The 26490-nt window shown below is 45.1% G+C and overlaps 5 protein-coding genes across 10 annotated transcripts in view; 4 read left to right on the top strand and 1 right to left on the bottom strand.

The window, feature by feature from the left end:
* The first annotated feature begins 83 nt into the window (after window positions 1-83).
* Window positions 84-19468, top strand: LOC117142083 (tRNA-dihydrouridine(16/17) synthase [NAD(P)(+)]-like). Its single transcript, XM_033305968.1, has 5 exons — window positions 84-195; window positions 17658-18099; window positions 18165-18609; window positions 18671-18836; window positions 18911-19468. The coding sequence occupies exons 2-5, from the start codon at window positions 17676-17678 to the stop codon at window positions 19391-19393; spliced, it is 1518 nt and encodes a 505-aa protein (XP_033161859.1). The 5' UTR covers window positions 84-195; window positions 17658-17675; the 3' UTR covers window positions 19394-19468.
* On the bottom strand, window positions 184-2718 carry LOC117142063. The gene is made up of 3 exons (XM_033305944.1): window positions 2431-2718; window positions 1218-2363; window positions 184-1163 (listed from the first exon to the last, which is right to left on the bottom strand). The coding sequence occupies exons 1-3, from the start codon at window positions 2626-2628 to the stop codon at window positions 510-512; spliced, it is 1998 nt and encodes a 665-aa protein (XP_033161835.1). The 5' UTR covers window positions 2629-2718; the 3' UTR covers window positions 184-509.
* LOC117142054 lies at window positions 4401-8321 on the top strand. Its single transcript, XM_033305932.1, has one exon. It carries the CDS (start codon window positions 5278-5280, stop codon window positions 8182-8184), a length of 2907 nt encoding a protein of 968 aa, XP_033161823.1. The 5' UTR covers window positions 4401-5277; the 3' UTR covers window positions 8185-8321.
* A 233-nt stretch (window positions 19469-19701) lies between the features above and the next one.
* Window positions 19702-20901, top strand: LOC117142101 (ribonuclease P protein subunit p30). The gene is made up of 5 exons (XM_033305990.1): window positions 19702-19848; window positions 19909-20096; window positions 20151-20219; window positions 20274-20548; window positions 20611-20901. Exons 1-5 carry the CDS (start codon window positions 19758-19760, stop codon window positions 20882-20884), a joined length of 897 nt encoding a protein of 298 aa, XP_033161881.1. The 5' UTR covers window positions 19702-19757; the 3' UTR covers window positions 20885-20901.
* Window positions 20902-21237: 336 nt separating this feature from the next.
* Window positions 21238-26490, top strand: part of LOC117142015 (mucin-19) — a 41105-nt gene continuing 35852 nt past the window's right edge. For all 6 annotated transcript variants that reach the window (XM_033305912.1, XM_033305905.1, XM_033305883.1 and 3 more), the window contains exon 1: window positions 21238-21314. The gene's annotated coding sequence lies outside the window, so the exon portion shown is untranslated. The remainder of the gene's footprint in view (window positions 21315-26490) is intronic.

Below are 26490 nucleotides of genomic sequence, written 5' to 3'. Positions count from 1 at the left end.
TTACAATACATTTCGGGGAATAATATCGATAACAAACAGGGCAGACCTGGTTATCGAAATGTATCAGCCGACGCACCCCTGGTTTTGTGTTTTGCCAGCTGTTGCTTCCACGCTTTTGAATAAAAAATCAAATTAATAGTGTTTACTAGGAAAAACATATGAAACGCAGTGAAAAAACTTTGCACAGTGACAAGGGTAAGTGCATTTACCAAAATTTATTTGTTTTCCACAATCAAATCTCAAGACCTTTGAGTTTCTTACTTAAGGATCCAGGGGTCTGATTTTTGAAATTATACGCAACTTATTTATAAGGAAGCATTTTAAACGAGAAAAGAAAGTATAGTACATAAATTTAGGACATCATATTTAAAATGAATATTCCTGGACTCTGAAGTATGTAAGGGCCTCGGAAACGAAATATACAAGTAATTTTTAGGGCTACGTCCCGCCGGAGCTAAGGCATCCTGCTTTAAGATCCATTTTCCTTCCCCTGTCTGCTTGACAGGATCCTAGGGTATGCAGAGAGCCAGGGTCTCGCGTTCCTGTTCGGTGCCGCAGGACACTGGGTGATTCTGGCCCCGGGGATCGATGCCTGGCTTGAGCATAGTCTGCTGCAGCTCCCAGATGATTTCACACGACTGGACGCTCACGGCCAGCTTAAGCACCGACTGATAGTTGAGCGGATTAACCGCATAGCTGAGGATGCCCCTGGCAATCTGCTCGAACAAATAGTTCCTGTCAAGCAGCAGGAGCTCCTCGCGTACCTCCATCATACGGTTTTCAAAGTGGCACTGAATCGCTGCAAAGACAAGCTTGTCCAGACCCACCAGTAGATCCCGCTTGAACTTCACCAGGTAGTGTTCTATGAACACGATCTGGTTGCGATTTAGATGCGGCAGGCGCACCTTGTCCTGTATTACCTGTTCCCCGATCTGGCTGACTACCAGAGAGGCTAATGATCCCGCCGGAGTGGCCCGACGTTCGCTGCATGGACGGACGTCCACGAACGGATGAATCTCGTAGCTGCCCACGCCAATGGTGCTGGCTACGCCGCTAAACGACACATGGGAGGCGCGCGAGTGGTTCTTGGGCTGCTTGGCCATCGAGGGCGGCACTTCCATGGCTTTGTGGTCTCTGGCGAATCCAATGATCTGATAAGCTTTCTGCAGGCGGAATGTATTAGTGGTATGTCAAGAGGGACTGCAATTAACACTTACGTAGTGCACATATTTCTTTGCATCGCAGACAAAATCCTTAATTCGCGAAATCAGCACCTGCAAGGCACACTCGTCCTCGCTGAGATCATCGTTTAAGCCAGATATTATGTAGTCCAGTATGTATTGTGCCGCCTTATAGATGGGGTCGTCTGGTGCGAAGCTGAGAGCGGTCTGACCCTCCATGGCAATGGCTGCATTCAACGCGTAACAAAGGTCACTGTCTAACAACCCCTCAAAGGTGGCCTGATACTCATCGCAGAAGGATGGCTTTCGTTCCTGAAGTGTCGACTTCTTCTTGCGGCGCTTTCTTTTGGGTTGACGAGCAGTGATGGCCTTTTGAGCTCTTTCCTTAATCTCGTCCTGAATCCGTTGCCACTTTTCCCTATAATGAGCTTTGTGCCTGTCTATAAACGCCTCTCGCTCTTTTTCCACTTCCTGCAGGAGGTATTCGATCCTACGCTGATTAGCAATTCGCTCATCAAGTCGCTTCCTCCACGACTGAATCTGGTGCTCAGTGTTCTTTACCAGCCTTTGTTTCCTCAGGATTCGCATGTTTTTATTGAACCGATCCTTTTTGAACTGGAAGAGCTTCTTCTGTTTGATCAATAGCTTTCTCATCAAATCCTGGCACATGCTTATGTGGGCAGCTACACGCATGTTTGTCAGCATCTTGCGGTGCTCCAGCAACATATTTTGCATGGTGGCCAGGTTCTCCAAGCGCTTAAACTTCTCATATGTGATATTCAGCAGATGGACCTTTCTTTCGTGGCGTTCCTGCTCCTGTAGTTTCTTCCTGGCAAGAACCTCCTCAGTGCACTGGTGACGGGCTGCGAGATTCTGGTGATCCTTCTTTGTGATGGACTCTGCGTTGGCGATCAGCATTCGATCATATTGCTCCGACTCGCGGCGCTTGTATGCCTGCAAAATGTAGTACAACTGCGATTTGTGCAGCTCCTGGCGATGCTGATTGAAGTCCTTCAGATTGCAGATGACATCGTTGTCCTGCGTTATCTCTCCGTTTTCCCTCAACCGCTTCAGATTGCGCTCGTTGGAGTAGAACGTCTTTAGGTTGGAGTCGTGTAGCGGATTGTACTCCGGGATGTGCTCGGTAACGGAGCACTCAAACTCCTGTTTACCGCTCTTGAACTGGTGGATATTTATGAATGATGATGATAAAGTAATGTTCTAGCTTGTTTTCTACTGGTGCACTTACGTCCTGTCCGATCTTGTTCTTGGAGAATATGACCTGATTGCCGGGACATTTGAGCATTGGCAGCTTGCAGTTAAGAGGGATCAGCTCCCATCCGGGTAGACTGTTGATGGGTAGTCCAGTCTTGTAGGATATCATCTTCAGCAGGGCCGGGTTTCCGGACACCTTATTTCGCCGCGGCAGCGACAAAATATCGATCATCTTGTCGCTCTAAACTTACAGTAGCCTAAATTATTTGTGCTTAACATTTACTCTCTGAGCGTTTCAAGAAAACTAATTTCGAATAGTGCCTTATGAAAATGTAGTATAGCCCCGCCTACTTTAGCAGTATTCTACACTTTTTCCTTGCCGATTGTATATTGACTTTAGTCAAAAGTTTGCAACGTACTTATGGAGATTTATGCGACCATACATATAAAATATATATATTCTTGAACAGTCTCAACAACCGTTTTATAGCTATCTGTATGCATATGTGTTCCCATCCTAAGAGGCCGAATCGGGATCGAAGCCGTCATTATCCTCCAGCAGATTCGGCTTACATAAATCCTCGGCTGACTATCCTTATCAACATTTCGCTCTCTCTATACGGGCTTATGTTCCAACCGCTTTTTTCGACCGGTGACCCAGTTTCACGTCTGTGGATGATTCTAGACGCGAGCATCTCGGGCATAAATATTTACCAATCGTTCGGTCAGGCGCCAACATGTCTGCGTAGGACTTTCCTTGGAAAACGGCACCCACTCTCACTAGCCGTCGTGTGTCTTCCATGTAAATAAAATCACATCAAGTGCTGAAATGTACTTGCTGCAGCACGTGCTCCAAATATTCTCTCGAGTGTGCTTTCCATTTCATCTAACACCTAGGACACCCCTCTTACTTTCCGACCCCGCTGCCGATGGAATAAATAAAAAATGATGGTGGCATCCCAAAACAGGCAAACTTATGCGGCAAAATGAAAGGTGCGTGCCAATCGCTAGCGGTCGTCTGTGTTCCTATTTCCCTTTTGCGTTTCAAAATAGTTACTTCCTCCTGTGATATGGGTCCCTAGGGATGGCTGCGTGAGTCATTCGGCTAAATGGCTAGTTAGTTTTGGGAATCAAAAGTAGAGCTTTAACTTTTATGGAGACTACGTTTATAGACATTTGTTACACACAAAGATAATATAACAAGTTTACCACCTTCGTGGAATGCAACTAAGCAGACAGTTATTAACAATATGTCTTGGCCTCATATCAATTCAGGCATTTGACTTGCACAGTAAATTCGGCTATAGAATTTTAGCTAAATTGAGTGTGGGTGCCCTTTATCTTAAAACCCCCTTTGGTGGGCCAATGAAAATCCTCCCCCGCTCATAACTTTCCTAAGACTTACAATACCGGCAAAACTGTCCTCAACTCTCTCTTTCACCCTCGTCTGGTTGCTTGCCACTATAGATTGAAAAGCGTCGTCGTTCAACTGGTAAGCTTTTCGTTTTCAATCAGCCGAAGCTTTCGGTTCGGTGTTTGATAGCGACTTCGAACCACTGGAGAGAAATAAGCTTATGACACTAGCTTACATCGTTACAGTTTACAAGTGTAACTTGCAAGACTCATAAACTAATTACAAAAAATTTTTTTAGCGTTCCGTCTTACGCAACATATTTTTAAGTAATGCAAAATACAATTTTCAATTCGAAATTGCAACTGTTTTTTAAACCCATCTTTGTTTGTTTGACAACAGAAATAAGCGACTCCCCGTTGCTTTAGCAATGCGAAACGGTCGTCAAACCTGGTCGAACATAAAGGCGCACTGATAAAAAATCTACTTGAAAATGTAAATCTAAAATTTTATATAAAACTTATACGAATTTATGGAATTCAAAGTTATATATAAAGAAGTACGGTTCACTACAGTTTCCACTTTCAGTTTTGCACTCAATATTGTTATTTTTCTGAGTGCTGCAGCACCGTTCGTTTCAAATCAACGATACGAGCTTCCAAGTTGGTTACTCTGTGCGGAGTTGTTTCGTTTGGTCGCGTCGGTCGAAGGAGTCGGTTGTTCGTTTTCGTGCGCTCAAGTAACGGTAAGCGCGAATGCCTTCGCCAGTTCTACTGTTATTTTAACTCGGGACGTCCATGCGTCCCTGCGTTTCTACGCCCCTGCGCCTTCCTGTCTCTGTGTATGTGTGGGAGACAAACAAATAGCAAAACGAGAAGGAAAACCATAGAGAGGAATTCCACAAAAAGGGGGGTGGCGAACATACTGTTTTTCTGCGCCCGCTGCCAGAGTAACCACCCCCTCTCAGGGACGACAACAACAAAGTGGACTTGAAAATATAAGCGAAAAACGGAAATAAATATACGTACGAACCTTTAACTGCGCCATTTGTACTTCGCAACAACAAATGAAAAAAATAGAAGCATAACTATAAAATTGTGTGTATGTGTGTGACGAAGAGAACAAAACCAACAACAAAAAACCGTGAAGAAGATTATTTATAAAAAGCTTCGGCGTCCGTAAAAAAAAGCCAATCGAAGGATGTAATATTAAAAGGCAGGCAAATTGAAGAAGTGCAAATTAAAAAAAAAAAAAGACAATAAAAAGCAACAACATTTAATTGGACTCTAAAGCTACAACTTCAAAACTGTTTAAGGATGCCTAATATACTTTTGTAATCCGCAATCAAACCATCAAAACATGCTGCAAAATCGGTTGGGAATTATATGAATTCCTTCCATTGTTGGATTGCATCATTCGTCGAGGGCGTGGTCTAGCATTAAATGTAATGTACAGCTGTCAAGCAGGGCCTTCCATCATTCACACATCATCATCATCATCCGAGCCATCATCTCCAGGCCCAATAACACAATGTCCACAACAGCAGCTGGACTAAAGTCGGGATCCAAAGGAGCCTACGGCGTCAGGTCGGAGACGGATCACATCATAACCATCAGCACTGCCAGCTTGACGGAGTCGCACAGCGAAAATCCCGTAAAGGGAGTAGTGACTCCAGTAAGGAAGCCCCATTCCCTGGGAAGTGAAGATTCCCCAGAAAACATAATTCCCGGTGAACAGGCTGAGCCAGATAAAAAACCCCTGCACTTGTGCCGGCTCTCGCAGCTGGTGAGCTACCAGAGTAACATCGCTGATGTCCAGCACCGGAAGGGAAGACGCCTACACGGATTGCAGCTGCCACTGCATCCCCTCCAACTTTTTGGTTGGCTCGTCCTCCTCCTGTTTGGAGTGGCTAGCTACTGGGTGCTCATTCCGGCCTTTCATGCCCGCATACAAGGACCGCTCTACGGACTAATCACCGGGCTCTATCTGGTGCACATCGCCTCTCATTTGACGGCTTTACTGACAGATCCTGCGGACAAGGAGTTGCGGCGAGTGCATCGGAACGATCGGATTGTCCCGGAATTTGACCGGTCGAAGCACAGTCACGTGATAGAAAACGGGCGGTGCCATCTGTGCAACATCCGGACCTCTTCGAGCCGCACCAAGCACTGCTCCGTGTGCAACAAGTGCGTTGGCAAGTTTGATCACCACTGCAAGTGGCTGAACCACTGCATCGGATCGCGTAACTATGTGGCCTTCCTGATGTGCGTGGTCAGCGCTGTGGTGGCCACCCTGGTCATCGTGGCCGCCGTGGTGGCCCAGATCGTTTTCTACTATATCCAGCCAGACTGGTTAAGCTTCTACTGGTGCCCCACGGATTCGAGCCACACAATTGAAAGCGGCGACTTCATAAACATCACCCTAAGCCTGGGCAACGGCACCATGATGCTGATAGAGCAGCACACTTCGGAGGAGGACGTTCATCAGGAAATGTGGGACGAGGAGCAGGCAAATATGACCATCTCGACTCTGCCCACTCTTCTGGAGAATTTTACAGCTCTTATAGAAGCGAGCTCAACGCAGCCTGGAATTAGCCCCACGAATCACACCGTAACACAGCCAGTAGTGACCGGAATCGGATTAAACGAAACCATTTTCCTGTTCCTGCTGGGAGTTCTGGGACTGCTCGCCGCTGTGAGTGCGGGTTTGTTGCTCCACCTATGCTTCTTTCACATCTACATCTCCTTCTTGGGACTGACCACCTATGAATACATTAGGAACCACCGTCAGGCTCAGGATGCCAAGACCAAGCAGCTTCTGGAGGGAGCTCCCGGCGTGGGGGCGCCCAAAAATGGAAACGTACACTTCTCGGCTTCATTGCCCGAGCCACATAATCCGTCCAAGTCCTTGCCAGGAGGTCAGCAGCTCTACTGCTGTTCCAGTGCCCCACATCCAAGCCAGCACTCACAGGAATCGGTTGGTCAAACAGAGCAATCCCTGCGGTTGCATTGCTGTGCAAGCTCCAGGGAGTTCCACCAGAGCGGGCAGGCCATCTACGTTTGCTCGCTTCTGGAGGAGGCAGTTCCGCAAATCCAAGTTGAACCGGATACTCTGAGTAGCTTCCATTGTTGCTCTAGCTTTGCAGCTAGTTCCCTGCAGCGCAGGGTCAGCTTGGCTAAAGGATCGCTGATCTCAGCCGAGCCACGTCATCTGAGACCAGCGACTTATCTGCAATACACCGAGCAGTGTACCCTCTGCACTTTCCGCCTAAGAAGAGGATCAGGACCAGGGACAGGATCTTCAGGAGCTGTAAGCAGCGCCGGTGGTAGCAGTAGCACTCGCACATTGACCAGTCAAACTGGCGGCTCCTCCGCTTCGGCCACAGCAGCCGGGAATATTTCCAAGCATCAGCGGTGGCGAAGGAAATGGAATTGCTGCGCCGCCGTACCAGATAGCCCCGACTTGCCCAATGACCTTCTTGCTGCCCTAACGTTTCGCGAAAGCGAGGAAGCAGCAGCGGCAGCCAAATTAAACGCCCAGGAGCTGCCTATCCAGTTTATACGCACGCTTAACGGCGGCTTGGACCAGGAGCTGCCTCTGAAGACAACAACAGCCACTCCCACGCCACCTAGAAGTTCCCGGCTCCGCTACATGCTGCGTCTACTGGGACGCTATCGAAGACCACGCTGTCGCCATGGGGCCCATCATGGAATCGCTGCCAAAGAGCACCAGAATATCGGTGGCTCTGCAATAAAACAAAATCAAATACGTCCGCTGCAATTGCAGGCAGCTGGGCGTGGCTATGCTAATTCGACTGCCACGCCAACGCCGCCCGCAAGTTCGCCAAGCAGAAGTTCCTTGGAGAGCAGTGACCTGAGCACCAGCACGAGCCCTTCGTGCGGCAACAAGGAGCTGATGCTGCTGCCCACATCCGTGATAAGGGATGACAGCGTGACCACGTATACGCTGACCTTGCCGCCTGCCCTGCCACCGCCGACGAGGAGAAAAATGAACCAGACCACCCAAGAGCTGGCGGAGTTGGCTGAAACCTTGGGATTCGCCAGCAATTTGCAGCACAGTCAGCATAACAGCCAGACGAACAGCCGAACGTTGCCCAGTTTCGGGAATGTCTATCGCCGACAGAGGCGGAAGCACTTCTTGCGGACACGATCTCCCACACTATCGCCCATCCACGAGTCCGGCCTGTCGAATCCAACCTCGCCCCAGCCCCTGAGGCACCACCACCAGAATCTAGCCAACTCGAACTCCAATCCGGCCAAAGCCATGTCCTCGCCTACGCTTAATCGCAACTCAGGATCTGCGAACTCCTCGGCACTTCTAGTCCAGAATCTGTGCAGCTTGGCAGGGGAAACGCTGAGGAAGACCGCGTCCAACAGTTCCCTGCAGAGTCTCAGCTCCAATTCGAGCAGCACCTAGATGAGTGTCTGTTTCTCTTTAGTCCTTAGGTTAGCTTTAACCTTAGCCATAGTCTCCGCAACCTGCAACCCAAGAAGTTCTGTGAAGTTTCGGAAATCAATTAATCCGCACATAAGCGTGGAAAGTCATAACTAAAATCAATTACGCTCGAAGAGGAGTGGGAGTGGATTGGGAGGTTAACTGTCGGGGCCTGTAAAGGAAATTGCCTTTGATGCGATGCGGTTTCATTGCCAAACTTAATTACCGCTTTTGGTCGAAGTTCCTTTGTCTGAGTTTTTGGATTGCATATTTGGTTTATTAGGAGTCTGGTGTGGAAATACATTGAAATTTATTGGATTTATTGCAGAGACAGAATTTTATGTCCTCTATCACGCAGCAAAGTTATTAGTTTTACTGCTAATTTTAATAGATTGCTATGAACGGTTTTATTTAATTTTAATCAGTTATCTAAAAAAGTAATGATAGTCTGTTAAGAAAGTCAATCACAATTCCTCCAAACCCAAATTATTTTATAAAATACAAGAAAATATTTTAGCTTCGATAACTAACCTTTTCCCATTAAAATCGCATTAACATAATTTTTGGAGCCCGCGCTTCTAACGACTAGTATTTTGAAATATATTTCCTATATTTCTCTTAAGCTCCTGTTTTCCTAACTTAATCATCAAAAGTTGACATTTTTAGTCCCCAAATGCATCGAGCTGCTTGCTCCCAAACTAGACATGTATTTGCCATCCTTTGAATGACTTCGCAGTTGAGTTGATAAAATATGCAACAGAATGTACTCAAGAGTTCGAGCTGGGTGACTTTACTCATTTTTCCGCACCCACCCCTTGGCTAGTATTGATTTTCATTTTGGAAAGCGTGCATGCGAAGGCGTCGGTTTATTACGTATTGTATCTGCAGCTGAAGCTTCGTTTGTATCTGAATCCGTGTAGCCGTGTATCTGGCGTCATCCCACAACCAAAGAGGAGGAAATGCAGCATGTTGCCAAATTGTTACGCAAATGTTTTCATTCGATCTCAATTCAAATGTAGAGAAAACCCCCATAAAAGACCTGACGATGGCAATTGTCTTGGGTTCTAAACTTGATTTTGACGACTGTCCCTCGGCCCATTAAATATTCCGAAACTGAATAATTAAAGCGACGCAAGGCAGGAAAACAAGAGACGGGAAACGGGTAAATGGAACCGCGTCAAAAGCGTCATTGGATGAGTGCATGTGCTCATCCTCCTCAGTTGTCAGTCGGACTGCTACCAGGGCTTAGAGGCACTGTTAGGTATACGGATAGACAGCCGTACCGACACTCCGACTACGCACATGGCACTCCGGGATTCAGGTGGTGCTCCTGCTTTTTATTGCCCCAGACAGTCGGTGGTTCATGTTATTGAAACTGACAGCGGGGAAAGTCCATTTTTAACCGGCTGGAGATGAGCAGGTGGGAGTGGCAGTGGTGTCAGATAGATGGATTGTTAAAGAAAGAATCGCTTTGTGTTCGGAACGTGCCCGTTGAGTTCGAGGTTGAGCTTTAGTGCTCTTAGTTCCGACTAGTGACCAATCTGGATCAATATGTTACCCTCAATACAAACTTTCAATTTGTGTTCTTCAAGAAAAGGGATTCATGCTGAGATTCATTTCAATCACGAATTACCGAATTTGAGTTGAGTGCGCCTGTCGGCGGATTGCAGCCAACTTGCCTGCAAATGTTGCTGCCTCGCGGAGGATTCATGGATTCGGGAAATGAGGGAGTAGAAGAGTGTCATTGAGCCCGTATCCAAAAGAGGACTTGACTCCCAGCTGACAGCATTTTTGCAGGTGGCTTCGGGTCGAGCTCAGTTCGTTTCCAGTGACAAGAGACGGACGCCTGGTAAATGACTCAAAATAACATAATGCAGCGACTGTAAATGGATTTTCAATGCACACCGTGCTGCACAGACGGTTGGAGCAACAATTTTCCTACCTTCCCCATTTCCCCCGTTTATTTCCGCAAGCATAACCCGCTGCATACTTTTTAGGGCGTTCTGTGGCTCTGTGTGGGCGTGTTTTCGTTTGGGATGACGTGGGTGTGCTGATGTCCGTCTGAAAATTTTGGCACTTTGCCTTTCCAATCGAAACGGCTTTAAAGGGTATATGCAGGTGAAATGGCGCGACGTGGCGGATATTTATTTTTATAAAAATATATTCGACTTTAATTGCATGTTCGTGTCATGTGCCCCAGCTCCTGGCTATTGGCCACGCCCCCCAAAAAGGGCGGGGGGCGTAGAGCGGACTGCCAAGCAACACCCTCGAACTTTCAGTTTGACTCCCTCCCGGTGGTGAAGTTTGTTTACCAGGCATAAAGCAGAAATATTCAGATTCTCGGCAAATTTGGGACGGGGCTGCTCCCACTTGACTGACTTTCCCTATGGCAACAAATGCACTACTCTTGCTGCTTTTGTTGTAGTTGTCGTCCTGGTGATTGCCGTGCATCAATTATAAAACATTTTCTGCCCTCTGTCGCTATGCTTTTTTGACATGCAAGCCGAGACTGTTCTTCATTTTCGGCAGACAGAAAGAGAAGCACTGGAATTTAAATTGGTCCTAATTGATAACCAATTTGGTGTTAATACCCAATGATTTTCTGCCTTTGTTGCCATTTTCTCGTATGATTATAATGCACATAATCGTAAAGCGAAAAAACTTCGTGTATTGCATTACTACCGCAAACTTCGAGATCCATTTATTCAAGTGTAAGAGCAACACCTTCCTTGAAAAGTGGTCTTCTTCTTGCTCCGTTCGCCTTTAGGACAGACGACTCATGATTGATTGGGCCTGAATTGGGTGCCAGTGGAGACAGTTGCCCCCGCTCCAACCGCTCCTTCCCTTCTCCGAGCTGTTATTAGCTATGGTAGTTAGGTTAGCTCCAACTCCCAGTCCACTTGGGCCAACACACTCCTTTTGTTTCGCCTTGTGCCCTGCAATGACATTTTCAGTTGCTTTGCTTTTCCCTTTTGGCTGGTTGGCTGGTTCAACGAACTTCGGGCTCTCGGCTCCTTTGTTGAATTATCAGCCAGGTGGAATATTCAGGACATGCTGACTTAGGCGGATACGACCGCTCTGCCCGTCTAATATGCTTTTCAATTTAGTTAATGACTCTTTGTATCACTTCTGGGTAGTTCTATCTGTAACGAAAGCTAAAACAAATTGTAAAAGAAAACGGAGAAACAGAAAAAATGAAAAGTTTATGAGACTGGAGTTGGGTAAAGAATGTACGAAAACAAATTAAAGATTGAAAAGTAAACAATAATTATTATAATTTAGCCAGGCCAATTAAGTGTGAAATTAAAAGCACGATTATAAAAATCATATATATTTTGATAAAATGTGAATAAACAGATTCAAAAAAAAAAGACAAATTTAACTAAAGAAATGCGAAAATTCTTATGAGTTCGCAACGAGAAAGGAATATAAGAGAAGATTATAGCCCCAGAAAGAATGCTATGAATCGACGTGAAGACATTTGGACATTTGAAGACTATGCTTTGAAGCATAAACAAAAAATAAAAATTGTTCAATTGAAAATAAATTAATGTTGGCTTCATTTTGTTAGTTTTTTATGTGCGCCGCCCCATAGAAATTAAGTGACTTGTAAATCGCTCCCAAGAAAACTTAAGTCGCGAAATGTGCGCTTAGCAAAAAGAGCACACAGAGAAGTGAAATAAAAACGATAGACAACAAACAGAATGTTGCATGTTGCAACAACAAGGTGTCTATAAAACTATCATTGGCAACCAGGCGGCACATGGGTGGTGGCTCATCATTGCTGATTGTCCGGTGCTCAGAGGCGACTTTTGACCCCCCTTTCGTTGGCATTTCAAATATTTACCAGGCCAGCCGAATGGAGAATAGTTTCTATGGCTTCCAAGGGGCTTTGAGTCATTTCCCCGCTCATGTGGACGTTTTCATCGTGCTGTGGCGCATTTTGCAGCCATGTTTGCTCGCCGTTGTACACGCTGCGTATGCGCAATTTTCTGGTTTCTGTAATTTCAAAAATAATAAATGGGAATACTATGCTGTATAATTATGCTAATTGATGCTGGTGAATTAAAAATTAACTCGTGGTTTGGGTTTTGGAAGGCGCGTGAAGCGAAGTGGAATAAGGGAAACCCCCGACACATCACTTGGGGTATTAAAACTTCTCTGCTGTGGCACTTTCGGCTTCTTGTTTTTATTATTTATACAAATATATACTTGCACGTAAATTAACAAGGTAAATTGTTGTAGTATTTTTATGCTTCCTGGCTGTCCTTTGTGTCATGTGTTTGCCTCGCCAAAACAAATCAAACGCATGCCACACACGCACACACACTGTGGCAGCTCTTAACCCACACAGACGCGGAGCTTAACGCGTTGGCAATAAAATGCCGGGGATTTATGGTTACGTGTCATTTGGCTTGTTTGTTTGCTCCTCACTTTGCAACAGATAAACACAAGGAGTGCGTATTTGTAAGTGCCCAAGGATACTACATTGTGGGGTATCTATGTATCTCAGTTCGCTTAACTACGTGTCTGTGTGTGTGCGCCTACACCAGCGGCAAAAATAGTAGCTACAGCACATTAATTAGTGGGTGTGCTAGCCAATCGTTTTGAATTTGCAACAAAAAGTTACTGGTAATATTCTAATTTTTATATTTTATTTATTTGAATTTTTTTACTAGTTAATCTCAAATCTTATATTCCCCTCTCACTGAATTCATGAAGAGCACTCTTGCCACATTGCATCTTCTACTTCGCTCGGTCTGAAAGTCAATCAACAAAATTCACGTTCAATTTGGTCCTTTGGCCTCGCTTGGCTTCGTCACCGCCGGCGTCATCGTCTGGGCCTACAAATATAATTAAGTGCCCAAGCACACGATCCAGGCTCATCCGCATCCTTCACATATAGACCCTGTACCATCTACCAGTTACCAGACAAGGCCCACTCACAACCCTTCATTTGGGACTTGCACTGTCTCGGAATCTGGTTCTCGGCTCAAGTTCGAATGTACAGAGAGCAAAACAGATACGTGTGCAGTATAGATATTAACGCTTAAGTTGCGAAAGTGTTATGTCGGTCTTTCGAAAGTCGTTTTCCTGTGTAAGCTGGATTTGAAGGCTGACAGGCAACAAGCATCATTAGTCCCAATCAGTTGTATGTAACAACGTTTCATGAAAAGTGTGAAAGGAACATTAGCTGGAAAAAGTGGAATCGCGTCATGGAACCCTCAACCTGAGGCATTGGCGCCTTAGAATCAATTAATAAACCAATTCGCAAGGCTTCGAGGTCAGATGGAGTAGTAAAGGAGGCTGCCCCTTTTGTGCCCGCTCCAAGGATTGAGTGCTGGCAACAGAGATGCCCATATGCCATGCATATCATTCATAACTTTGCCCCATTTCAGTTGTGTCTTGCTGGCGGGGAAACGCCCAGCCGAAGACGCCAAATTGTCGCATCATCTCCTCAAGTCCTTGCCCCTTTAGCGTTGGGGACCAGCTGCCATCACAATGTCCTTGAAACGGCTGCAAGGCGAGCTGGCTACACACTTCGTCCTTTTATTGTGGTCTATTACGTCAGCGAACGGATTGCGGACACAAGGAACAAGGCTCAAGGGCGGGTACTTGAAGGCAATTTCTATACTTGTATAACATTTTAAGCTTCCTAATAATTCACGTTGGATTTTTTATATGTGATACTCGAACACCGATTTCCACGTTATCCATACCTCTTTAACTTAGTTCATATTCTACCAGCAACTCTATAACCATGTTCCGTCACTTCAAAAACATTTGGCGTTACTTAACTTAAAAAGGACACTCCGGCTTAGGGACAATACGGTCGATTCTGGGAACGATTTCCATTTCATTTGTCATGATTGTCGCCGTGTTGCTCCTGCTCCTTAAATTTAGTTGTGTGTTTTAAATTTTGTTGCGTTTTGCGGCTGCACGCAAAGAGAGTTTTTATTTTTCAATTTGATTGCCATCACGCCACAGGGAGTTTCCACTCGCATGTCAAATGGGTTGGAGGTTTTCCACAGGGTGCTGAGAAGCCTGTGCTTAAATCGACCACACCAAACGGTGTCCACATCCCATTTTGCAACCCATTCTTGACCACTTCAAATTTCACTGCGCAGAAAGTAGAGGCAATTTGAGTGGAAATGCACACATTATGTACTTCACTTGATACGAATCCAAAAGATCGTATAATCAAAAGAAAACATATTTAAAAATTAAGGTAATACCTCTTTTAAGAGTGCAAAAAGTGTTCAACTGCTTTGTATTTGCCATTGACTTTTTCATTCTTTCGCTGTGTGGAAAACCCATGCGTGTGTGTGTGTCTGTGTGTGGGAATGAGGTCATATTTTGGAGCTGGCATCGCCATTTCGAGTGAGCCCGTCTCCTTGCCCCGGTCCATTTCTGCTTTTCCTTTTCCTTGTCGCGGCACAAGTTCGCCAGCAAATCAAGTGTGAGACCAACAAAAAAGAAATGGGAAATGGAGAAGTGCGCAGTATCCACTGTAACTGCTAGGTGACTGGAAAATTAAGAGTTTTTCCAACTCAGTGCTATGCGCATTTCTCGCAGTGTAAGATGAGCCACGCAAAAACAGAACCACAGGGAGGAATTAGACGGAGATGATGGCAAAGTTGAAATGGCGAACTCAGCAGGTCACTCCCCTTCCTTTGCATTCTAAACCATTTTTGTTGGTTGAAAGGATTTAACGCCTCGTTGAATGGCAAGCAAGTTAATTCATTTTTTTCGCTATGCCAATTTTTTATCGAGTTTTCTTCGCTCGCAGTCTGGAACTGGAGTGGCCCTCAGTGCTCGATTGGGTGTTATCATGGGTGGCATTGGAGGATGTGTTAAGCAGGGGCAACTGGGAGCATCGGCACATTTCTCCTGGGTCGGTTGGTATTTCATCTTTATCTGCCTTCTCAGAGTACTGAAAAGTGGACTTTCGGTTGGGACTTTTGGTCTTGGATCAGCTTAAATATTTTTTAATGGATGTTCGAAAGAAAGGACATTACTTTCTCATCCTCTTCCCACTCGCCCCATCCTTAGAGTCCTTCGATCAGTGCCCAGGATTCTACAGTTGGCGTGTCCTTTGCATTTTAAATGGCAGCTGACCAACGCGCAGCAAGGTTAACACTAAATAAATACATTACACCTCGTTGGTAGGGCCACTTTGAAAATTGGAAAAGCAGGATCCGGGGCCTGGCTGATTTCCACCGCATGCGATGTGCGGCTTCGGAGGCGTGTCCGAGGGTTGATGGTAGCTATGGTCGGGTGAACCCGCACCCGGTTCTGGGGTATCCAGTGAAAGCCGAAACTGCTCTTGGTCTTGGACCGCCTTAATTGGTGCGGAAATTATTAATTATCTCTGGCCGGGCGCCGCAGAAATCGAAAGCTTTAAGAGGCGATTGCCAGTGTGCGGCTGATTCAATTAGTCGCTCCCGAATCCGGCAGATGCGAAACAAAGTCCAACTGTCTGCGGTCTCCGCAATTGCACACTTTGCACAGCGATTTTGGCCACCCTGCGGCTAACCGCCTGAATTTGTGGGCCTGGCTGCGAATTATGTAATTTACTCCGCTGGGCATGCAAGAGAAGCAGGATACTGGGGAGGGGATGGCCAGATATTTTGGCACCTACTGCAAGAGAAGTTCATCCAGTACTACTATCGCTTACCATTTTGTATCACTTAGAGAATGTAGTTCTTCAGAAATAAGAAAATTATAAATGATAAATAAAATGAAACCTTTTCTCGCAAATTGTAGAAGTGAAATGTAATTTTCTTTGCAACCTATAAATCACTTGTACAATCTGCCGACATATACGTACTGATTCATGTTGCAGTTGGGCTTGATCTCCACCTCCGCTTCCGGAAAAGTTCTTAATTGCAAGTGCCCAGAGCCGTGGCTGCCCGATCCCTTCCTGCTCCTGGAGGACCCCATGGACGTCTCATTTGGTAACTTCGTTGTAATTTGGGCATAATTATAACGAAGCCAGCAGCTGGCAGCCACGCCCCTTCTTTTGGGGCCTGCACTTTATTTCGGTTCACTTGTTATGCAATTTACTTTCGGGGCCGGAAAGTTTCCCGCCCATTTAAACTTTAATTACTTACAGACATTGCCTTGAAATGGCTCCGCGCATTGTCAGCGAAAAAACGTGAGCAACAGGAAAAGTCTGAAAAGTCCTGGCAAGCAGGCAGAAGATTACTATATAGATAGGAATCGGCCTTCGCCATTGATAAAATTGCATGCCATTTCCGGTCAGTAAACTTTCAATGTGAAAACTTTTTCTCTTTCACTGCGTTTGTCTACGATTCTGCAAAGTAAATTTGCAATCGGGCCAAGTTGTGCAACTTATTGTGCAGGCGATAGCAGAGATACCTTGTTTTTGGGTGTGCAGAGAAGCAGGTGCGTTTCGTCACCAATAGACTGCCGGGTAATATGGTAATATGTGGTTAATTTTAGAACCGTTTGTTATCAGTCTTTATAAGGGTAAAGGTTGTTACTATAAATTGTTTATTTTAACTTAATGGGAACTCAAAACCTTACGACCTCATGCTGCTCCTTAAGCCAGTTTGAACTTACGTGTGTCCCCTTATGCAGTGCAACGCAGTCCGAAAATTTCGATAAACCAACCGGTGGAAAGAAGGGTTTGAACTTTTCAGTTTTGAGTTGCATGCACAACTTGAATAACTCAATTAGTGCGCATTGTTGTATGTTGCAGTAGTTGGTGTTCGGCTTTTCTCGTAATTGTTGCTTTTGTTGATGTGCATTGACTTAGAGCGCAATTTTCACGCTTCTTTGCCTGGGCCAAGCCCCAAAAACGAAAGCGAAACGAGAAGGCATTAAAGAAAACCCGGTGCAGTCGTTAAAGAAATTTAATTGGAGCAAACTCGAACAAGCACTAGACGTTAGACGTTGCAATTGCAGTGGCAGATGCAACAAAAGTGAAAATACAAAATGAATGCAAGAAACGAGTCTTAAAGAGTAATTGGGACGAAATCAGATGGATCGAGCAAAAGGCATGCATTAATCCTATTCTAGCAAGATCTAAAAAATAACATTCTCTCCTAATTATACGAAATATAGAGTAGGCTCTTAGCGACCCTTCGCTCCGCGCTGCTGTTTTCGTCCTGTATGAGCTCAATGCAAATTTGTTTGGCTTTGCCCAACTGTGCGTGCCTTTTCCCAGTCGCTCGGCCGCTCCCTTTCGCCGCTAATGTGGCGCTAATTAGCTGGTTGTGAAAATGCGTAGGTGCCTTGGGAAATCCAGCCCTCTGCTGTCCGGTAAAGAATGAGCCACAATATTAGACTGCATTGCGGGTATTTGTCAACCCGTTAGCAGGATGACTAATGTCACTTGGGCTTGGGAAAAGGTGCCAATAATTACAGTCGCATGGAATATTTTCAACTTCTTTTGCTAATAAGCGTATCAATTCAATCTTTTTTTTCAGATTCAATTTGAATTTGCCATGGGGAACGATGAAGACGCCGCGGCCCAAAGACCTAGCAAGCCCACCGGCTACAACTTCTACCGCTCCTCCTTGGGATCCCCGCGTTATGTAGTGGCTCCCATGGTGGATCAAAGCGAGCTGGCCTGGCGAATGCTGTGCCGACGCTATGGCGCCGAACTCTGCTACTCGCCAATGTACCATGCGAACCTCTTCGCCACAGACCCCAAGTATCGCAAGGATGCCTTGCAGACGTGTCCCGAAGACAGGCCATTGATCATCCAGTTCTGTGGCAACGATGCTCAACAAATCCTGGATGCAGCACTCCTGGCGCAGGACCACTGCGACGCGGTGGACATAAATTTGGGTTGTCCTCAGGCCATTGCCAAGAGGGGTCACTACGGATCCTTCCTGCAGGATGAGTGGGAGCTGCTGACAGAGATTGGTGAGTAGCAAAGGCTCTCCTGATTGCTTATGAAACTGGTGATTGAAACTGCAATATCACCTTAGTGAGTACACTGCACGCAAAACTAGCCGTTCCTGTGACTTGCAAGATTCGCATCTTCGAGGACCTCGAGAAGACCATTAGGTATGCCAAAATGCTGGAGGCGGCCGGCTGCCAGCTCCTGACTGTCCATGGCAGGACCAGAGAGCAGAAGGGTCCGCTGACCGGGGTGGCCGATTGGAACTACATTAAGAATGTTCGGCAGCACATCAAGATTCCAATGCTTGCCAACGGAAACATCCTGGCCCTGGACGACGTTCACCGTTGTCTGACTGAAACAGGAGTCGATGGTGTTATGAGCGCCGAGGGTAACCTGCACAATCCGGCCATCTTCAAAGGAGTCTCCCCGCCCGTCTGGCAAATGGCACATGAGTACTTGGAGCTCGTTCAGCTCTATCCGTGCCCGAGTTCCTTTATACGGGGACATCTCTTCAAGCTCTTCCATCACATGTAAGTCTCTACACTACCGAACCTAAACCCATTTTTTCAAAATCAATTCTCTATTTCGTAGTATGAATATCCGGCAGAACTCTGAGTTACGGCAATACCTAGCCACTGCAAATCAGCTCGTGCAATTCCAAGCCGTCGTGCAACAAGTGCGGGCAAAATATGAGCCGTTCCACAAGGGCGAGGTGCCATACGAGCCCGAACAAATGGCTGCTGGGTCAGAGGAAGATGTAAGTTGCTCGAAGGGATTATTGTAATGTAGTGGATCTGAAATAACACGAATTTTTTATAATCCCCAATAAAGCTGCCACTTTCTCCCTGGCTTTGTCAACCATATATACGCGCCTCACCCGAATCCCATCGCCAGAAGATTGCCGAAAAGGTGCGCGAGGCTGAGGATCCTAACCGAGCCAAACGGCAGTACTTCGACAAGGACGGCAAGGAGATCTCCCGCAAGCGGATGAAGAAACTGCGGAGACGCCAGCGAAGACCCAACAAAACGGAGGCTCAGATCCAGCATCGGCACGAGAGGCGCCTGGAATACTGCTCGGAATGCGCCAATCCCCAGGGATCCAAATGCGAGTTCCAGCTGTGCCGCGTGTGCTGCAAGGACAGGTGCTACAACAACGATCGGGATTGTCCTGGCCACGGGATTTTGATCAAATCCCGCCGAGCCAAGGCCAAGCTTTTCGAGGAGCCCATCGCGCCGAAGGAGCACCAGGAGGTGACGAGAACTTCAGACGACGACCTGACGATAGCTCCAACGGACGCGCAGGAGCCACTTTGACCTTAAAGCTGTACTTTAGGAAACATCATTGTTTTTGTTTCTATGACTGCGAATAAAAATAGCTTGTTTTAAAAACCGTACTGATTGTTTTTATTCACACTTTTGATTCCAAGACGGATTTCTTTCATAAACAAAATTAAACTAATAAAGCTTTTGTATTGACCCCAACGCTCAATTTGCCAATTTGTGGGAAATCATTTTATTTGTTTGTTTATACTTTTAAAGTTTCCTATTTAGAAAAAAAAACTGTTAGTGTGGCCGTGTTATTTGTATACTTAAATGTCTTGCATTTATCTGGGGTAAGCTGGCCACTCTAAGCACCGGTTGCACGCTGTGGGCAACGAAAATCAAAACAAAGACGAAAATGGAGCAAACAAAACCATTTTACGATTTCAGCATACCCTACAACAAGGACGACTCGGTGTTGAGGGACCTGCTTAACGAGCTGGTGGAAAGTGAGTGAGAACAAATGACCATGCAGAAGTTTCCCTCGACATCCGAAATACTCGTTGCAGCGGGCTACAAAACAGTGGCCATCGACCAGAGTTTCGACCACAGCAAGAAGGAGGCGGGCAAGCGAGGGTCCGAGATGTTTCCCGAGCCTCACAAGATCGAGCATCTGCGCAAGGAGTTTCAGGACAAGCTGAAGATCCTGCAGAGAATCACCATTCTCTACGTAGACGTCAATGTGGCCCACGCGATGGTAAGAACACTTGATGGTGGATAATAGCAAGTTAATTTGTATTTGTTGCTGTAGAGTGTCTCCCATAATCTGCGGAAGTTCAATCTCATCGCTGGCCAACCGAAAACAGATGCCGCCCTGACGGTAAGTCACTATAATTACCACCTTCAAATCTTCATTTAACACGGACCATCTAAGCACTGCTGCACTGCCTTCAATGGGGACTTGATAACCTTTGATCCTGCGGCTGGGTCCCGACTCTTGGTAAACCGAAAAGCATACCAGGTGGCAGTCCGTCGGGGCATGTTCTTCGAAATTAAATACGCTCCAGCTATCTGCGATTCGAATAACAGGAAGGACATGATAAAGATCGCCCAGAACTATTGCACGAAAGGGAAGTCCAAGAACGTTATCTTCAGCAGTGGTGCGGCGCACCAATTCCAGCTGAGAGGACCTTACGATGTTGCTAATTTGTAAGATGTAGCTAACTAGATTACCTTTAAGTTGAAGTCTAATTGGTACTAACATTTCAAAGGGCCTTTATCTTCGGCCTGTCAGAGGACCAAGGGAAAAATGCTGTGGATCGGCACTGCCGGCAACTTTTCTTAAAGGCTGAGTCGCGGCGTCTGGGTAAAACCATCATGTTTGTCAAAGGAAACGGTCCCATAATATACTCGGATAGCTCGGAGGACGAGAAAAGCACCGAAGAGGATGAAATGAAGGGTCTAAAACCGCAAATTGGAAAAGCGGATGCATTTGAAGTCAAAGACGAAACTGAGCACGCTATTAAACGACTTAAAGTGGCGTAGCCCTTAACTAAAATCAATCAGCTTGTTTAATTAGTTGGCTAGTTTTGATTTTACGCCGAAAGCCGGCTAACGTAACGTTTAGGTTTGTGTCTGGGCTACACGTGGCTTGGGTCCATGAAAAAGTCGACAGTTATACTTTAGCAGTTACATTTCTAACTATACCCGATTAACTATGCTAAATATGGTTAAATTTTAAATTATTTGTTAAATATTTCCGCTTGCTGTCTTTTGTACGTTAGTGATGTTAGTAGAGATATTTAAAATAATATATCGATGGTTGCAGAAGAACCATCGATTGGCGGGTATCCCGGATTTCTGGCAACATTGATTTTCGTCCCAGCTCTAGCGTACAACAACAAAACAAAATGGAGGTCTTTGATGTGTGTGTCGCGTTGTCTTGAAATTTGCTGCTAGAATTTTGCGTTAAACGGTAATTAAAAGTGCAAATTAATTAAGAAAAATTGCTGCAAAACGCTTGCCAGGGTGCCGGCATCTGGAAAAGCATCAAATCTGATCGGAATTGAGCGTATTTTAAGCGAAATTAGCATTTGAAAAGTGGTCGAAACAGAGTCACTTGAAAAGAAAAAATGTGCAAAGAGGAGAGCGGAGAGTAAGACAGAGAAAGCAAAAAGAGCAAGAAGACAAGCGACGAGACGAAAAGAAAAACGGCAAAGCAAAAGAAATGTATTTCGCGAGACTACGAAGAAAAGCTGAAAAGCAGCAGCCGTCGAATTTCAATTGTTTTTTCCTTCGCAGTTCCAAGTGCATTTCTCTGTGCGCCTGTGTTCGTGTATGTGTATGTGCGATTAATTAATGGCGAAATTGCCGAAGAACATCGAAAATCAAATCCAAAAATGTGAGCGGCGACCGTCTAATACAATTAAAAATGGTCATCATCGGGGAGTTTGTGTATGTGTGCGATGCTCGTTTGCGTTTTCGCCTTCATCATGTTTGAGTATAATTATCACGTTGATTATTGCCTGCTCTTTTGATTTCTTTCTCCTGCTTCTGTTCGCCATATTCCTTATCTCCCGCTTTTTACTCAAAAAAAAAAAACTGTTGGTGGTTTAACTAGGACTTTTTTTCTCGTAACGCTCGTAGCATACATTTTGTGTATGTATTTGTGCCCCGTTGCGCTGCAGTGTTGCCAACATTATTCGGGAGATGCAGCGCCGCACATTTTGCACCTGTGCAGGAGACAATCTCTCCCCACCCTCACTCACGCCCCGTGGCGCATTTATCCATCTGCCATAATGGCCATTGCTACAGTTGCTCTGCCAACGTCGCGGTCGACGTTCTCGCTGCTCTTTTCACAGTTTGTTATTATTGCGTTGGGACAAACCGAAGTGCAAATCATATTCCCAAATTAACTGTCCTTTTTTTCCTTAAGTTTATTTAAAGAAATGTCAATAAACAGGAAAATCTAACAAAACATCAGCAGGTTTGATAAGACGATTCTGTTGCAGATAACATTTGTCTTCCGTTTTTCTAAAAATTTAATCTGTGGTGCAAAACAACCAACAACTCGAGTGCGATTTTTTTCTTTTTATACCTAATTCGGTGTTCTCGGTCCAAGCTGCACTGTAGTTGTCATCAATATTTCGATATTGATAGTTTAAAGTAGCACTCACATAGATACAGTGCACATATGCAACGGTATCCCCAGTTGCGGTCTTCCTCTTTGATTGGTTTTTGCTCTGCTTCAGTCGCTGTGTCAACTCATCTGTCTGCCTCCATCTTCCTCGCTCCACTCGCTCAGTTCTCACTCGACGCACACACTCACAGTTGGCAGTGCTTGGACACACGTTTTTCTAGCCGGGCCACTCTGCCTCTGATCTGCTGGTCTGCTCTTACACACACACCGCCGCTACGACGCGCAATTGATGAGAGAGCGTAAAATTCATGCGCTTGTCGCCGCTCTCGACGCGTCGCGTCGTCTGTTGTGCACCTCTTCTTCTTCCACTCGGCGGCTGTAACAATTTTTTTCCATTCCATTCCATCTTCGTCTTTTTTCTTTTTTTACTGGTGCAATTACCAAGGCGCAGAGATTTTTCCCCTCAGTTCCAGCCATATCTATCGATTTCTTTGTTTCTTTTTGGCTGTAAAAAACTACTTTTAATTGTAATTACCGCGCGCTTGTGTGAGTTAGTGAGTAAGTGAGATGGAATCGGGCCGCGAGAAGAAGAAGCAACAGCCTCGCAATTGCAACCGTTGCGCTTTTGTAGTTTTCGCCATTGCGTCTTCTTCTTGCAACGGCAATTGTGCTACAATTATTATTTCGCATGTGTATCTACACTTGAATTAGCATTGTTGTTGTGCTTCTTGTTGCCCTTTCATTCGCCGTCATCTGTCATTTCGTTGCGCTTAACTATCGATAACTTGCGTCCGAAATGATTGCGTGACCAAAAACCAAACCGAAAAACAAAAGAAAACGGCAGAAAAAAAAATAAAGAGAGCAACGTGAACCGTACAAATGAACTGTAAATTGTGAGAACCTGCGATAATAAACAAGATAAAGTCAAATGGATTAGCAGCAAAAAAAAATAAATGAAAAATGGTGAGTAATACTATTTTAAAGTAGATTGTTAATGTAAGTACTCCTTTCAAAACGGAGTCGTGAAATTGCGAGCGATTTACAACAATGGCCAGGCAGAAAATGCTTTTTAGAAATAATTATGTATCTTTAACCGAAAACAGATACACACACTCAGCGAGACACGCAGCACAGACATATAAACGAATTGAGCGAAAAGTCACAAACACAAACGCTAGCGAAATAATTTCAATCAACTCTTTTCGGCGAAGAAGAAGAAAAAGCAGCGAAAAAACGTCACACGCCTGTTTTCTCCCTTTACACCTCGCCTCTCGTCGTCTTCTTCCCTCCCCCACTCGTTAATATGCGAATAAAGCTAAAGTTGGGGCGAGTGGGCAGTTCCACTCATTGCTTACAGTTGTTCTTGTTTTCGTTCGGCTTCGGCGAAAAAATTTAAGTAAAAGACGAACAAATAACTTATGTGACGTGAAAATGTGAAGAATACCATCAGGAGGGGGGTGTTGCGTATGTCAGAAATCAGAGGCAAACAATAGTGAAGCTTTCTTATCTCGAACTGCAAGTAAAATGGGTGGTATGTTGTATAATATGGATATTAGGTTTTACAAAACTAAATTATTATTATTGTGCAATTACAAAAAATTAATAAATGCGTTGCTGTTATAAGATGGATATTCACTCGGTAATTTGTAGTTATGATGTTGGTAAGGTTCCGTTCAGGCTTTTGACGTACCACTGTACCCAATCAAAATGACCGACGAGCGCAACAAGAAGAGTGATGACGGGCGAGCGAACCGAACGATGAACGGAAAACCGGGCAGAGTCAGCGACAGAGACCAGCGACCATATAATATCATCCATCCCAAAACACCGAATCAAAACCGACCAAACAACGTCAGGCAGCAACAACAAGGCAAACATATGAACGACGACGACCCCAACTCACAAATACAGCACACCCAGGCCAACAAACACACACAGATGCAGATACAGATACACATGTACAAACAAAAGGCATCACGATATGCGAATGCGAATAAAATAGCAGGAACAACTATGCGGCGAATTTGCACGAATCATGCGAATCTCCAACTCACGCACACATGCATAATACGTGTTTTGTACTTGTCGCCGTAATGTTGTCGCCGCCTTTTCTTTGCTTTGCTTCATTTCGCGATTTTTCCCTTGCAATCTCTCACATCTGATGACCACCCAACAGCAATTGCAAAGCGCAACTTTCTTGCCCGACTCGAAAAAATGTAATTATTCAAAGTTCACAAGCGGCCTATTAGTGAACATGTGTAAACATAAACCTTAAGTTAAATCATTAGAATTTTCTAGAAATTGTATTTGCATCTAATAACGAAAACTAAGCTCATATAGGTCATACGTTTGGCTTAGCATAAACTTATCAAATTTGTACATAGCCTTTGTAAACATTTTTAATCTTTTCGGTATTCCCAGCCCTGGCTCCTCGGCTTATTTGCACTTTTTGTTTTGACTGGCTCATCGCTACCTCTGTTGCCCACTCTCTTTCTATACGAAACAGTCGTTCTGTCGCTTTGTCTCTCAGTCGCTTTTCCTTTCTGTTTGTCTCTCATGCTATTCGTTGTCGGCTACGACGCCGACAGCGCTGCCGCCAAAGGCCGGCACACGGCCCCCCACTCAGCCGTCTGCCCCCTACCCATCTTCTGCGGCAGCACGTGATATACTTGCTTTGCTTTTGGCTTGCTCTTTATCGTACGCTATGCTTTGCTTTTGCCTTTTTGTTTTTTTTTCTCTGTCGACAAAATTTTTGCTCGTTTCACTTGTTGGGTTGTTTTTTTTCTCTCGTTTCTCTTTGTCGTGTGTTTTCGCCGCTCGCTCGATTTCAGCCGGTACACCGCTCTTGAGAGAGCGACTCTCCACTCTCGCTCTTTCGGGGTTCTCTCTGTTTTATTGTTGCTAGATTGACAATGGGCGGCTCTATATCCATTCGATCCGGTTTAGGTCCAGGTGCAAATTTTATAAAACAGTTTTAACTCGATAATCGGGTCAGGACTTGTGTCCTACATGTGTGTGTGCTCGGTTTCCTTTAGTTTTCGTAATTCTAGCGGGAAACATAGCGTCAGTTTTGCACTTCCAGATTATCCCGTCTGACTTTTTGCAAAACTGTTCTCATTCCATGTTACTGCATTTTCCTCAGGTTTTATTCAATATTCAGGTGGGTATTTAATTGATAACTAAATGATATTTGATCTTAAAAAAAAAATCATTAAAAATACGACTGGACAATTCATATCATAATGATAATATATTTTAAACCACATGTTTTTCAGCCGCAATGACAGCTGTCCCATTTATTTTTATACAGAAATTTAGATAAGCGAAGTTTAGGCATTTTGATCAATTTCTTGGCTTCGATGCTGCAACTATAGCATTCCACTCATCTCTAACGCCAAATGGGCCTGCCATAAATGTTCCGTTACACATTCAAAAGGCGGTGACGTGTTTGTAATTTTTGCCCAAAAAACTTTTGTGGGCTGTTTGTTGTTGTTGTGTGTACCTTTCGCTTGTTGCAGACTCAGTTTTAGCGGATGGCTCTCAGCAGCAGAGCAAAGCTCTTTGGCTTTTCCGAAAACTGTGTATGGCTTTCTGCTATTGTGCTTCTTCTTTTGCTACAGCTGCCGCTGTTACTTTACCTATTTTATTACCATTTTTGTGTACGTGTGTGTGAGTGCGCGTTTTGCTGCTGCGCCCATCTGTCTTTGCTCTGCTTATGCTTCGCCAGCGCCCCCCACTCACCCTACTTCTCTTGCTTCAGCCGCTCTTCGGCTCTGTTTGGACCGCGCTAAGTGACGGACTTGGCTGCCGCTGTTGAATGTGGCTTTTCTTACAAAAAACAACTGTACTTTTTAGTTACTGTTAGCGCGGACACAGCCACTTGACTTGATTGTTATTAAAGCCAGATTCATTCGTTCACATATGTTCGTACATGCACACATTTCTACCATATATGTACGTTCATATATGCATCTTCCCGTCAAGTTGCGAGTTTCTATTATGTGACGACACT

Source organism: Drosophila mauritiana, chromosome 2L, assembly GCF_004382145.1.
Source record: "Drosophila mauritiana strain mau12 chromosome 2L, ASM438214v1, whole genome shotgun sequence".
In the NCBI taxonomy this organism is placed as follows: Eukaryota; Metazoa; Arthropoda; class Insecta; order Diptera; family Drosophilidae; genus Drosophila; species Drosophila mauritiana.
Note: the sequence above shows the minus strand (reverse complement) of the source record. Positions and strands in the feature narration are given on the sequence as shown.